Source organism: Numenius arquata, chromosome W (assembly GCF_964106895.1).
Source record: "Numenius arquata chromosome W, bNumArq3.hap1.1, whole genome shotgun sequence".
In the NCBI taxonomy this organism is placed as follows: domain Eukaryota; kingdom Metazoa; phylum Chordata; class Aves; order Charadriiformes; family Scolopacidae; genus Numenius; species Numenius arquata.
The window spans coordinates 1,309,770-1,324,374 of record NC_133615.1 but is presented as its reverse complement, the minus strand read 5'-3'; the positions used below and the strand labels follow the sequence as shown (position 1 = coordinate 1,324,374).

Here is a 14,605-nt window from a genome sequence, read left to right as displayed (position 1 = left end):
GAGGACACTACAAAGGACTTTGTAGCAAAGGCAGAAAGAGGCCTTCTTTTTCTTGAGGATCAACAAAAATTACCTTTTAGCTTGCCTTTGCTGTAAGTTGAGCATTCACTTTATAGTATGGACAAGATGGAGAATTCCTACCTTCTTTAAACTAGAAAGGATCACGTATATTCCTGGAGGAAAAATCTCAAACTGATTCAAAAGAACACAGTTTTGTCTCAGCACCATCATAATCTTGATTCTAATCGGTACCATTGTCACTGGGAACATCCATCCCTTGCTCTGGAGACAGAACACCCGGTCACTCCGGGCACCGCACAGCAGACCTACCGCACGTCCAGCCTTCCAGGAGTTACCTGACGGGTGGATTAGAGCCTTAAACCAAGCATTTATTATTCCGAGAACGCTGTGCTAGTTTTGCATTTGTCCTACATTCAGCATCATGATTTTTAATGCGCTATTATTCCCTACATCATATACGTTTATATTACTAAATGCAGCGATCCTGTCCTCCCTCAAACTCGGCTCCAGAACTTCTCCATCACCATCAATGAGGATTCTGCCAACCAAGCCAGGCCTCCGGTGTCATTTGTGCATCCTCAAATCAAGACACACACAAGGAAATCTATTTCTCCTGACTGTCTGCATAAAATTAGGCAATTGGAGGTTTAAGTGAATTCTTCTGAAGATGTACAAATTAAAATGCCATGCACATTTTCATCATCGGCCTACAGTTGCCAAAAAAGGGTGGTATTGCTCTTTAAGGGATCGTGCCAAATCCTGACGATGCAGGCATTTAAGAAATATTAGCCTGTAAAGGGCACACAAACCAAAAACCCACTTTGTACCCAACTACAGACTTTAACAGCGTAATGTTTATTAACATTCTTCTTTCTTTTTTTTTTTTTTTTATTTTTTTTTTCCCCCGACGGAACTAGAGTGACATAACTCTTCTGAATGTATTTGGCCTGCTCTACTTACTGGATCAAAACAGATTTTCATTTGTTTTAAATATAGCAGTGCTGAAATCTGCCTCATAGCTATAACAGAATGAAAAGCAGAAAAAAAAAGAAAAAAAAAAAAAAAAGAGAAAGATAAATTTCCTATGCCAGCCCTGCCTGCAGCCATAAAAACTTTTTTTTTTTTTTATTTGTTTCACTTTGGTTGTGCAGAAATAAGTCCTGTTACTGTACAGAAGTTATTTCTCTAGACATAAATGACTAGTTATTTTTTCCAAACCTGTAATCTGGAGTGAAATCAACAAACTCGAAGCTATGAGTTGCCTGGTAAGTTTTTAGTTTCAATTTTGCGGTTGTTTGGCAGAAGATCTGCATCACTGCTAACCATGCTGGAAGGCCTCCTAAAATTTGAAACATTTATTCCTACCACTTTCCCACATTAAAAAGACAGAATTCTAGAGTCGGTGATGAGCAGATTACAGTCTTGCATCTTCAACAAAAATTGCGTTCAAGCGTTTCTTAAGAGGGTTTTAGGCAACAGCAGCGGCAAAGTCTGAAGGATGAAGGCTCAGATGGTTACAGAGAAGGGGCTAACCTCAAATTTGGATCTACTACAGGATTTGTGAAGTATTTCCACCACACCCCTCTTTTAATAGCTTTTTTTATGATAATCGCAAAGGTCAGAAGACTCACGGATATACGTGAAGAGGGGCAAAAACCATCCCACCAGAAACTACTGGAAGTTGGTTTACTTTATCTGAGGTTCCTAAAGCGTGACATGTTAAAATACCATCAAGCAGTTCTGAAAGAAGCAAGTTTCAAAATGCAAATAAGGTAGATTGCAACACGGACTAATCTTGCAAGAGTTGTTCTTAATTACTATTATTATTATTTAGACCATGGCAGCAAATGAAGCTTTGTCCAATCCCTTTTGGGTTTTTTCCTAGCCTTAAGAAATCATAAAAACATAAACCTCAGGTTTTTAGGCAGCTAACTAAGGCGCCTTAATGAACTTAATGAGGTTACATATCATTCTCTGCAAAGCAAAAAGGAAAACCTGGAAATACTAGAACTTACTGCGTTTTCCCCACATTTTCTGGAATACATAAAACACTGACACCCCTACGTCCCGATGAGACAAACACAGGGCTAAAAGTGTTTATAAAAAAGGTCATTCTGAGCAAATAGCTGAAGTTACTTGGGCCTTCTACGTTAAATATATTCCAACACAGTCAGCAGTGACTGTCTGGCTTGAGAAAAGTCTGGCATTTAATTCTGGAAAGAATAATCCTACGCAGAAAGTTCAGTTTTAGCAATCGGCAGGAAACCAGGAGCCATCCAGAAAAGAGGATTCAAACCCGTAGGCTCAAGTGCCATCTTTCAGCCAGGCTTCACGAGGCAGCACCGCAGAAAGGAAAGGGCAGATGCAAAGAGCTAAGACAGCGATGCCAGATGCTACCCAATCATCTGCCGCAGTATTAGCATACGGTTGGGAGCGCAAGTCAGACAAAGGCGGCAAGACAAAAACCAGAACTCATCTTAAAAGAAGAGTTTTCAATCGGTTTGATTCAAAAAAGCTTAGGAAAAATCAACATTCCTCCTCCGCATCTAGTGATGCTGTCAAGACGCTTCATTTAGCAGCGGCACACCATGGGTTAAATGATCCCACATTCAACACCGGGCAGAAACCCACTTTTCCATGAGCTGGCATCGGCGAGGGAGCAAGCACGGCTTTTCCCTCCTCCAGCCGGGCAGCAGAGAGACCACCGAGTCCGTTCCCTGCAACCAGAGGAGATTGCGAGAGGCCTGCTCGGAAACAGCGATGGTAGGGAGAGGTTTCAGGTGTGGTTCATCAGCTGCACACAGAGCTATAAATAGAGGAGCTGTGGGTAAGAGGTTAGCCGTTGCAGGAGACAGCTTCCTCTGCCGTGCTGCAGAAGCACGGCCCAAGGAGCAAGACTTCAGAATTTGTGTGCTTTCTGCCTTGAGAAAAGAACTACCTTTTCAGTTTCCGAAAGCAAGCGGGAGGGTGAAACAAAATTAGGTTGCTGTTGCTTCTCTTGGTTTTACTATACCCTGTGCAGTAATAATGAGAACGTTTAGCAGCGGCAAGACTTCTCCAATTTTCACATGCGCTTAACTTTGCTAAAATTTCAACTCTTGTTACTAATGGTAAGCTTCCTAATTAATTCAGTGTGGGGGGTGTGTGTCCCCCCACCGATGACCTAACTATTTTGGTAGGACGTCTTATGGCAACTCTGACTTAGTTTAAATGTGGGGAGGGTGTTCTCTTGGGGCTGACCCTTCTCTACCAAAAAGCTAGGCTGGGGAGGGCTGTCATTAGCACTCCCCTCACAAAGGAAAACTGGGATGAGGGGCTCCTTACTGGCCCTGCCAGCTCCCTGCCTGCCCGGTGCTGGCCGGGAACCATGGAGCATCGTTGCCGGCAGCTCCGAGCGAGCAAGGGGCATGGCGGCTGGCCAGGGCTCCAGCAGGGGGGACTCGGCCTCCAGCCCACCCTGGGGACACCCATGCCGCTGCTGGGGCTGGGCTGCCTTCAGGGCCAATCTGCCCTCTCCTCTCCCCGCACTGCCCCAGCCTCTGTCAGGCGGGGGGTGGTGGAAGGGGACCAGCTCCGACCGCCCAGTGGGCCCTGACAGGGAGCCATGACCAGAGGGGACTGGCCCTCTGACAGGGAGCCATGACCAGAGGGCACCAGCCTCACGCCCTGACAGGGGAGAGACATGGCAGGAGGGCACCAGCCTCACGCCCTGACAGGGGAGCCACGGCTGGAAAGGACCAGCCCTCTGACAGGGAGCCATGGCAGGAGGGCACTGGTGTCGCCCCGCTGACAGGGGAGCCATGGCTGAAAGGGAATGGCCTCACCCCTCTGACAGGGCAGAGCCATGGCGGGAGGGCACCGGCCTCACCCCTCTGACAGGGCAGAGCCATGGCGGGAGGAGACTGGCTCTCTGACAGGGCAGAGCCATGGCGGGAGGGCACCGGTCCTCTGACAGGCGGCCAGCGGCGTGCGGGGACCGGCGCCATTCTCCCCGCCGCCCCGGACAGGCGGTCGGCGGGCACGGACCGAGCCCCTCCGCCGCGGCGGGCGGGGAGCGGCGCCTCCCTGTCAGGCGGGCGACAGGAGGGGACCGGCCCTCTGACAGGCGGCGGCGGGGGGGGAAAGGAGCGGGACCGGCGCCATCCTCCCCGCCGCCCCTGACAGGGGGGAGCGCGGGGAGCAGGTGGCGGGGCCGGAGTGCGGGGAGGCGGCGGAGCCCTGCCGGGGCCGGCCCCGTCCCGCCGCAGGGGGGGTAGCGGGGCTGTCAGGGGGCCGGCGCGGCGTACCTGAAGTAGTAGACATCGCTCTTGCCGGCGCTGAGGCCCGACTTGCGGATCACCTCTTCCTTCTTCCAGCCCGGGGGCAGCGCGGGGCAGTCCATCCTGCCCTGCTTCTCCATCCACCGGGCGCAGGGCCCGCAGCGGCGGCGGGAGGAGGAGGAGGAAGAAGAGGAGGAAGGAGGAGCGGGGAAGGGGCTCGCCCGGCCCCCGGCGCTCTCGACAAGAGCTTTATTGTTCCCGGCGGCGGCGGCCGGGGCCGGGACCCCCTGGCGATGGCGGCCGCCGCGCGCTGCTGGGCGCCAGGAGCGCGGGCTGCGCGCGCAGCCGAGGGAGCCCTCACCCGGCTCCCGCTTCCGCGGCCGAGCCCCGGAATCGGTGTCTCGGCGGCCTAAGAGGGGCCGGAGCGGCCAACCCCGCCGACCATAGAGAGCGCCGTAGGCGGGACAGAGCGGCCGCGGCGGGGGCGGGCGGGGGCACGGGCTGTCGTGGCCGAGGGACGCGCTGCGGGACGGGGCTGGGGCTCTCCGGCGGCCGGGGCGGGGAGACCCGTCCGTCAGGTCCCGCTGGTGAGGGGGAGCGGTGCGGGAACACGCTGCGGCGTCGGGGCCGCCGACAAACCCGCTCTACCGTAAACCCCAATTCGCCCCATTTTCCCCGCCCAACACAACGCCTCCCCGGAGCCCCCCACGGTCAGTTTATTCGTGTCTTCCGCGCTCCGGCCACCGCGCCGCCTTCCCGGCCCCCGGCTCCCCCAGCCCCACGGAGCCACAGCCTCTCCCGCCGCCGGAGGGCTTCGTCCCCCGCGTCTCCCCTCGGGGCTCGGCGGCCCCGCAGGCGCCCGGCGGAGGCCCCGGCGGCGCTAGGACCTGCGCGGCGCGGCTCCGCGGCGGGGCGGGCGCAGGGAGCGGCGGGAGCGCGGCCGGGAGCGGCGGGTGAGTCAGGCCCCGGGCGACATGGAGCCCGTCCCGCCGCCCACGGAGCGGCGGGAGCCGCCGCAGCAGCCCCAGGAGGAGGAGGAGGAGGAAGAGGAGGAGGACTGGCTTCGCCCGCAGCCGGGCGGCGGGGCCGCCTCGCCCGCCCCGTGTGAGCAGCAATGGCGGCGGCGCTGAGGGGAGCTGGGTGTCGGTGGGGTGGGGAACGGAACAGGGCTACGCTAGCAGACTTAAAGACAAGATTATTTTTACAGAAATGGATTAAAAAGACGCTTCGGTGTCGCACCCTGAAAGAAAAATCTGTTTCTTTGCTCCCCTGGCAGCCGGGCACAGGAGCGCAGGGCGCAGGGTGATCGCACACCTCGACCTGGACTGCTTCTATGCACAAGTGGAAATGATCCGGCACCCCCAGCTAAGAGACAAGCCTTTAGGTACGAGTTCCTTTGCTGATAATTTGGGGATTAATGTGTATTCGGGCAGAAATTAGGGCCAGGAACGATCTGAGGGGATGGCCGTGTGGTGGGCCACTTGGCAGCCACGTCTGTGTCATGGGCCGTGACTGGGAGATGAATAAATCCCGGTGAGCACAAGCACAGGCGCTCGCCGACGTGTCCGAGCGGTTCTGGGGATCGAAACTGGTTCGTAACCTTTATAGAGGGGGCCGAGCCCCACAGCTGAGCCAGAGCCTGCTGACACATCACGCCCGAAACACGCTTCATTCCCTCCAAACGCCGGGAATGTCGATGGCCAAGTCGAGGAAGCGCAGCGTGAAACGATGCCGGTTACATAAAAAGCACTTTCGTGGGGAAGATTGCCAAAATTAAGAGCAGTATTACAATGGGGAAAAAAATATATCTGTAAGGTTTTAAAATGTTCTTACCATCCAGCAGCCTAAATCGAGATCTGCCCTTCTCATAGTCTTGTAAAATAAGACCATCCTGGTGGTTTCTTTCCTCATTCTATGATGTTGCGTTCTGATCAAAGCAGAGGTCTTTGCAGTGGCCTGAAAATACCTGAAAAGTACCAAGAAACCTACGCTTATAAAAAATACCTAACCTTAATTTTTAGGCGTGCAACAGAAAAACATCGTCGTTACCTGTAACTACGAAGCCAGGAAGCGTGGAGTTAAGAAGCTGATGTCTGTGAAGGACGCTAAAGAGACATGTCCTCAGCTGATACTGGTTAACGGAGAAGATCTGACTCCGTACAGGGAGATGTCCTACAAGGTTACAGGTACGAAATTAACAATATTTCAGTAGAGGAGAAACACTTTTTGTTACACTCTGTGTGCACCTGCATGTGTGCAATAGCATATGACATTTTCCTGCTCTAAAAGTTCTTATCAGAACGAGCCTCGTACCAAATATAGTCATATAATGTCAATATTTCATAAAATAAAGAATCAGCCTTGGTTGCAATCTGGGTCAGGCACTATAAATGTATCACAGGGATCTTATATCACAGAATGCTATGGGGCTGGAAGGGACCTCTGGAGATCATCTACTCCAACCCCCTGCCAAAGCAGGTCCACCCACAGCAGGTTGCACAGGAACGTGGCCAGGTGGGGTTGGAATGTCTCCAGAGAAGGAGACTCCACCACCTCTCTGGGCAGCCTCTCCCAGGGCTCTGCCACCCTCACAGGAAACAAGTTCCTCCTCATGTTGAGATGGAACTTCCCATGTTCCAGTTTGTGCCCTTTTCCTCTTGTCCTGTCCCTGGGCACCACTGAAAAAAGACTGGCCCCATCCTCCTGACACCCACCCTTGAAGTATTTATAGGTGTACATCAGATCCCCCCTCAGGCTTCTCTTCTCCAGACTCAAAAGCCCCAAGTCCCTCAGCCTCTCCTCATCAGAGAGATGCCCCAGGCCCCTCATCATCTTTGTAGCCCTCTGCTGTCCCCTCTCCAGCAGTTCCCTGTCCTTCTGGAACTGGGGAGCCCAGCACTGGACCCAGTGCTCCAGCTGGGGCCTCCCCAGGGCAGAGCAGAGGGGGAGGATGACCTCCCTCCACCTGCTGGTCACACTCTTCCTGATGCCCCCCAGGATGCCATTGGCCACAAGGGCCCATTGCTGGCTCATGGCCATCCTGTTGTCCACCAGGACTCCCAGGTGTTTTTCCTCAGAGCTGCTCTTCAGCAGGTCACCCCCAACCTGTCCTGGTGCAGGGGGTTATTCCTTCCCAGGTGCAGCACCCTACAGCCTTATATGTTAGGATTATGGTCACATAGTTCTTTAGGAACAATTTTTATTTAAATACTGACTGCAGTAATGTATTTCCAAATGTGAAGCAATCGGGCAGAATGAAACCTTCGAGTAGGTGAAAGTCTCCAGTATCTCTTAATTAAATGATATGCCAGCATTATCGTTGATTACTTCCTCTATCATTAGCAGTGGTAGCGGGTGAAATAGTAATGACCTAAAAGTGAAAGCCCACCCAGCTGGGAAACGGGTTTCCTTAGGAGAAATTACACAGAGGTTAAGAAGTGTAATTTCAAAAAGAAACGAGGAAAGAAAGAAGAGATTTGGGGAGAAGAAAAGCAGGTGTCGGAGGCAGTTGTGGGATGAAGAAATACTCCTCTTCTTTACTAAAATTATTATTTTATCCAGAAGAGAACACAGTTTCTCTTTGTGCAAGTGTCTGACTTGAATCCACTGGAAATCAGCCACAGATTGCTGCAGAAATGAAAACCTCAGAGTATTAATTGTGTGCGTTTTATCCTTGGGTATCTTTTCCTCCTAGAGTTGTTGGGGGAATTTTGTCCGCTGGTGGAAAGGCTTGGGTTTGACGAAAACTTTGTGGATATCACAGAGATTGTAGAGAAGAGACTAACCCAGCTGCAGCAGAGCGGATGTTCCAGCCTCTGCGTGTCCGGCCACGTGTACAACGACCAAGGTGAGTTAAACATTCTTCGGGTTGAAAAATAAGGTAAACATTTGGCATTTGGATGTGAGCAATAAATACTGGCATTTGGATGTGAGCAATAAAAACTTGGCTGCGAGGCAGCCCTGTAAATTAAAGATTTGTAGATCTCTTACTTTGATCACAGTGGTACAAGAATGCCTGATATTTAACACTTGGAGATATCTTAAAATATTGTATTTTATATTTAAAATACTCCCTACGCCCCCTGGATAGTTCACCCCTGTTTTTGGACAGGAGCAGTCTCCCTTTTACCCGGGTTTTTGGGAAGCAGGAGTGAGGTTAGACTGAGACACAGAAGCCATGGCAATACAGCTTTCTTTAACGCAACGTGAAAAACATCTAAATCTAGAGAATTAGCTAACGAGGTGACTGTTTCCATACTAAACTCACTTCCTTTTTCTTTGCAGCTCTAAATTTGCAGGACACAACGCACGTAAGACTGGTTATCGGATCTCAGGTCGCGGAGGAGTTGAGGGAAGCCATACACACGAGACTGGGCCTCACGGGCTGCGCAGGAGTGGCCTCCAACAAAGTACTGGCTAAACTGGTGTCTGGGACCCATAAACCAAACCAGCAAACGGTTCTGCTGCCTGAAAGCTGCCAGGAGCTAATACGCGGCCTCGATCACATCCAAAAAGTGCCCGGTAAGCGCGGTGCTACGATGGAGAACATATTGACAACTCCTAGGATCATAAGAAAAAATATTGAAGAAATTACTGCAGTGATTTTAAAATCTAGTTCTCGCAAGCAGGCAGCGTGTTTAGGTGCTTTTTTCTTTCACAAGCGGAGTTTTGTTCAGCAAAAGGCATGAAAGGACTTTGGTTTTTCCCCATTTTTGGCTGCGACGTACCTTCAAAACTACCAAAAATCTCAGTTTATTTTTATCGAAGCCCAAACATTTTGGTTGATAATAGGTTTTAAATATCAAGTTTCAAAAAGTTGGTGATTGGAAACCTACTGACAGTTCTTAAAACAGTCTACTGGAACAGATAAAATACTTGGAGGAAGTATTTTCCCTAATTATTCTATCCTGATGCTGTGCTGTTGGCCAGGAAGCGTTGATGAATACAGACACAGGCAGAACTTTGCTGTGTCCCAGGATGGCTTTTTTTAATGGCAGATTCTAAAATTCAAATGGAAAGTCACCAAAAACGTTGCTGAAAAGAGTAGTCGTGAAAATAATTGTCACTACTATATGGGTGGGTGTTATTTATATGTGTGTATATATTGATTTTTCTGTGTATTTTTAATACACGTTTTATTTAGGCATTGGCTACAAAACTGCCAAACGTCTTGAAATGCTGGGTGTTAGGAATGTGTGTGATCTCCAAGCGTTCCCGTCTGCTGTGTTAGAGAAGGAACTGGGTGTTTCCATGGCTCAGCGTATCCAAAGACTCAGCTACGGAGAAGATGACTCCCCTGTGACTCCATCAGGCCCTCCTCAGGTACCAGAATTGTTCTGAAGTTCTTTATAAAAGGCAAAAAAAAAGTCGCTTTTAGTTTTATACAGCTTTGCTGGACTAACCAAAATGCTGTATTTTTGTATGTAGTTGAGTTAATTAAACATTAACTCAAATTAATGTGTAGTTCTCCTGAAATTCAGTCGAGCTCTGCGTGTCAAAGGTACCTTGGAGTTAATTCTACACACTTTATCGTGACACTTTTTTTTGACTCTTCAGAATTTTGAAGTAAGTATCAAATTGAAAGGACTAATGTGGGGTTTTTTTCAGTCCTTTAGTGATGAAGATTCCTTTAAAAAATGTTCATCGGAAGTGGAAGTTAAAGAGAAAATTGAAGAACTGCTTCGTAGCCTATTAGACAGGTGACTGTCTTCAGTAGCTCTTTTTGATGACTGAGATTGTGACCCGAAGGGACTCGGAGCGTGTTAGGTTTGTCTCCTACTCTACATTTCTTCTCTCAGTAAAATGCCAGGTTTTCTTTCTCTTCCCATAAGTGACTTTCTCTGCTTTCAGACCCTTGGTGCTCACTGTTTGTCTCCTGTCCCACAGCTGATCTTTCTGTCCATCTGAAAGAACGTTTTCATTTCTTCCTCCTCCCCTTGCCCTGGGAATCCAGGCAGTATCCAAACTCCAGTGTAGCAGGAGGATGCGTTTACTCACGTCTTGACTCCTGTGACTTTCCCATCCTCCCTTTCTATCCTCTGACTCTCTTTATTGAAAAAAAATTATTAAAAAGGAGTAATATTCCAGCAGCACCAGATTGTTTCCTGTTCTGCCATTCTTCAACTTCCCATTTTTGAAATGCTTTCTGTGTCAGTCCTGAATAGCCTTTGTGTCCCCCGTTAGTTCTTGAGTTTTACTTTTATTTTCTTTTAATATTTTCTTACTCTCTGCATGCCTCTCCAAGCCTTAGAATAACGTACAGGTCTTAAAGATTTTCTCTCCCCAACAGATATATCCCTTTTAGTTCTATTAGCATTACGGGCAGGGAGTTTTTTTTATCTGCGTCGCAGACATTGCTCAGTAATCCCAGAATTTAAATTATGTTTGTCCTATCTTGATTAAAACATGTAGAATTGAGAATTGTTATTTTTTTGTAGGGAAAATACACCCTCCCAATGCCTTTTGGAGAGGGAAAGACACAATTACAGACATTGTTTCTTATCCTTCTTCCAAAAGCCAGCTAACATTTTGCTGTTAAAGTGGGGATGTTTCCTGGAAAAGTAAAAAGAGCTACAAGCTGAGGATTTTACAGGGTTTAACTGCGAAGACGAGACTACTTTTGATGTATTAAATATTGAAACGTGGCAGTATTGCAGATCGACCCACTTAACTTCCACATTCACTTCAGTTGAAGACTGTATTCACATGGCATTGAATTTCTGATTTATGGGTAACGAAGGGAACCAGTGAGGACCCAAAATTCCCAGTATAATCAGCGGAGTAAAGCCCGAAGTGGTGAGAGATCTGTAAATGCTTAATTTGACTTTGTAACAGTTTCCATAGACCCTCTGAAAATTATTCGTAGTAATAATTTTGTGCACGTTAATGCTCCACAGGATATACAAAGACGGAAGACAGCCGCATACAATCAGGTTGACCATACGCCAGTTCTCCTCAACCGATAAATGGTTTCATCGGGAAAGCCGGCAGTGTCCTATTCCTCCTCATCTCATTCCCAAATTTGGAAAAGGTAAAACTTCAAATTTCTGAAAGTATCAACTTTGTGCTGCTAATTTCTCTGTAATATTCCGTTACTTAATTTCATGACAATATTCCCTACATCTAATGTTTGGAAACTTTTCCATTACTTGTAATGGATGTATCTTGCTGAGATACGGGGAAAAAAAAAAAATACTTCTCTGTAGGAATAATTTCTATGTTACTTCCATATTTTAACCCAGCCTGGCTGGATTCCTGGCAGGAAATTTCTCTAGGAGAGGGGAAAGGGTGACCAGGGGCTGCTTTCCCAGATTAATAATCTGCTTTTCTCTGTTAGTAAAACTGAGAACATAATTCAAATTGCTATGTAATAAAATGTCTTTTTGATGCGCCTCTGAAAATTAATAACATAAAGGTTCTCATCCTTCTCACACTTCAGCTTTTCCAACCAGCAATTGCAATTCATTTGACGCTTCATTCAGATTGGGGTGAGGAAATAAATCTAAATCGCTGCTTTATCAGCACAGAGAATCACTGCTGCCGATTCCTGAATTATTTCTTACAGCCCTAAAGAAGCTACTGAAAGTCCCTGTAGCTTCTCGCTTCAAAATTGCTACTGGAATTCTATGTTGGAGGAGACTAAATCACTGTCAGCTCACAGGTTCACACAAACCCCAATAAACCACGTTAATACCAGTCTTAGGGTAATGTTCTATACCTAGAACCCTTTTTGCTAGAATTGGATCATTTTTTAAATCTATTCAGCTGGGCTTGTATTCTGGAATTCTTTTTTAACCTAAGTACGTACTATAAAGTAATCTTCACAGGAATGAAATTAAGCATTTTTTCTGGAGGGGAAGAAAAGGTCTGTTATTCCGTTCAGGATGTAGCTGTCACAGCAGAATAAACATCTTAATGATTATATTGACCGATTATTTTGGAAGCCTTTAGCAGTGTTTGTACTTTGCTGTTTAAATGCATCTTATTCAGTCAGTTACTCTTGATAATATACATTGCTTTTTTCCCCCCACCTTTCTTCTTTTAGAAAACAGCAACCTTATCTCCCCCTTGGTCGCTATATTAATGAAACTCTTTCGAAAGATGATAGATGTAGAACTACCGTTTCATCTCACCCTTCTGAGCGTCTGCTTCTCCAACCTCAAAGATCTTCCCAGCAGCAAGAAAGGATCCATTGGCTTCTATCTAAAGCAGATGTCACCAGGCTCTGGGAAACGTGTCCGGGTAAGCTGAAAGATACTGAAAACTATCTGTAGATAAGAAAGTTCTGAGGTTATTTCTGTCTTTATTATATAGATTTAAACCTTAACTGCTTTGGAATTTTTAGGATTATAAGTTTTGTTCACCTGGTAAAAAAAAAAAAAAAAAAAAAAGATTTATTTGGAGTCTTCTAAGATGTTACTTGTTTGGTTTCTTTGATTAGACAGACTGCTTAAAAGAGGTTTAATGCTCTCCTGAACGGGACAGCCAGATACATTATCAGGCCCCTTAACTAAAGAGAACAGAATTCACCCCAAGAGAAAGCCAAACTTAAGTCTTCTAGAAAAAAAAATTACTGCTGAATTTGGCTGTTCATTCCAGCAAGATCTGCCCTTTATTTAGCATTTGTGAAACAACAGGCCACTTACTCAAGATATTGTCATCCAAAGCGTCTTTTGGCTTAGGCTAAAATCTCCTTAAAGTTGCCTACAATTTACCTTGATGCCTTAAAGGTACTTTCACAGCAGTTATTTACCTTCCTGTGCATTCTCAAGTCTCCTTGTTCACACTAGGAATTAATCAAAGGCTCAGTTCTGTATCAGCCACTTCTAATCTAGTGAACTTCTAATTCCTGCTCGGAATTGAATCAATCTGTCTCCTACCTTCCAGTTGCATACTGTGGACAACATAAGAGCTGTCTGTGGAAACTCGGCTAAATATTCCCTCAAGATGCTTTCAGTACATAATACAAAAACTCAGTAACTTCACAATTAGGTTCTGTCATGAATTTGCTGTTTCTGTCTTGACATGGCACTTTTGCGCGCTGATAAACTCCTCGGTTTCTCAACTGCTCGGGAATATGATGGATAACATGATGGATATCATGTATCCTAAAGCTCCAGAGTTTTAAAGCAATACGACATAATTTCAAAGTATTTGCTACTTTAAAATAAGAAAAGGATTCCTGCCTGTATGTACTTTTAAGGCCTATGTTTGAAAATAAGATTTAAAAAAACAGTACCTACCATAAGGAAAAAATACTACTGTCTGCTAAGGAATAATTAGATGAACTTGCTGTTAGTAAAACAAATTTTTTGCCACAGGAAGTGGACGATGTCTCACAAGGTGAGGGAAGCGCTTCTTGGAACCAGAACCGCAACAGAACTGGAACTACAAAAACTAGGAAACTTTCAGAGGAAAAGCAAAGCAATATAAAGCAAGCGGGAATTCCTGACTTCCCATTTCATTTGTCTCCTGCTGATATTGACCCGGAAGTCTTCGGGGAACTTCCGGAAGATATTAAAAAAGAAATTCTTTCTGCAAAACCAGAAGCAATGCCTACTGAGGACGTTTCAGGTCAGGCATTGGAATTTTTTGCGGAAGGGGTGTACGGCACTTCCCCAAATTCTAAGGGACTCGAGAACGATACGCACTCTGCAGGGTGCAGCATCCCCTCAGCTCATCAATCCACAACTGCTCTGGCACACGGCTCCAGGGACACGTGTTCTTCCAAGTGTCCCAGCAGTACGGAAAACCAACCTCCTGACTCCCAGAATTCCGGAGGGAGAGATCTGTCACCTCTGGAGGCTGGAGCCAGCCACACTGTTGTGCGTGTCCCCACCTTGGACAAAGATAAGCAGGCCCTTGAAACAACTTCTGTGGGTGAAGCTTGTAGCAGGAAAGCAGAAGTTGTATTTCCTCCTAATATTGATACAAAGACTTTTTACGAACTGCCTGCAGACGTGCAAGAAGAATTACTGGCTGAATGGAAGAATCGGGAACCTCTGTCCAAGACTTCGATGGATAAACCCCCTGAAAAGCCTAAACCAACTAAAGGAAGAAGGAACACAGCTCCGTGTCCATCACAGTCTAACAGTTTGCTAAGATATTTTAAGCCACAGTGAAGTGTTTTTCATAGTAGTGACACTGTAAGAATCAGCACTTAAGGGCACTTTAGTTATTAAAAGTTTACTGTAAATTGTAAAGATGTGAATATTAAAAGTGTATTTTGACAACTTTGGACATACAACCTCCTGGTGACTCATTTGTCTTATTTTTTCTCTTACAAATTGATGTTTACCTGGTGAATTTTTAGTTCTAAAAATATT

The 14,605-nt window shown here is 46.9% G+C and overlaps 2 protein-coding genes across 2 annotated transcripts in view; one reads left to right on the top strand and one right to left on the bottom strand.

The window, feature by feature from the left end:
• LOC141476637 (methyl-CpG-binding domain protein 2) overlaps positions 1-4,596 on the bottom strand; it is a 34,353-nt gene extending 29,757 nt beyond the window's left edge. Inside the window, exon 1 of the mRNA XM_074165418.1 lies at positions 4,308-4,596. Coding sequence (XP_074021519.1) covers positions 4,308-4,420 — 113 coding nt within the window. The 5' untranslated portion in view covers positions 4,421-4,596. The remainder of the gene's footprint in view (positions 1-4,307) is intronic.
• Positions 4,597-5,200: 604 nt separating this feature from the next.
• LOC141476616 (DNA polymerase iota-like) lies at positions 5,201-14,524 on the top strand. Its single transcript, XM_074165384.1, has 10 exons — positions 5,201-5,384; positions 5,557-5,664; positions 6,302-6,466; positions 7,975-8,127; positions 8,565-8,801; positions 9,424-9,602; positions 9,888-9,979; positions 11,177-11,310; positions 12,325-12,521; positions 13,601-14,524. Exons 1-10 carry the CDS (start codon positions 5,255-5,257, stop codon positions 14,399-14,401), a joined length of 2,196 nt encoding a protein of 731 aa, XP_074021485.1. The 5' UTR covers positions 5,201-5,254; the 3' UTR covers positions 14,402-14,524.
• The last annotated feature ends 81 nt before the right edge of the window (positions 14,525-14,605 follow it).

Bases quoted from the DNA above. Each gene is read 5' to 3' on its own strand.
- LOC141476616 (XM_074165384.1), top strand. From the start codon at position 5,255: ATGGAGCCCGTCCCGCCGCCCACGGAGCGGCGGGAGCCGCCGCAGCAG. The intron at 6,467-7,974 runs GTACGAAATTAA...TTTTCCTCCTAG, and splicing joins GATGTCCTACAAGGTTACAG to AGTTGTTGGGGGAATTTTGT. The intron at 11,311-12,324 runs GTAAAACTTCAA...TTCTTCTTTTAG, and splicing joins CATTCCCAAATTTGGAAAAG to AAAACAGCAACCTTATCTCC.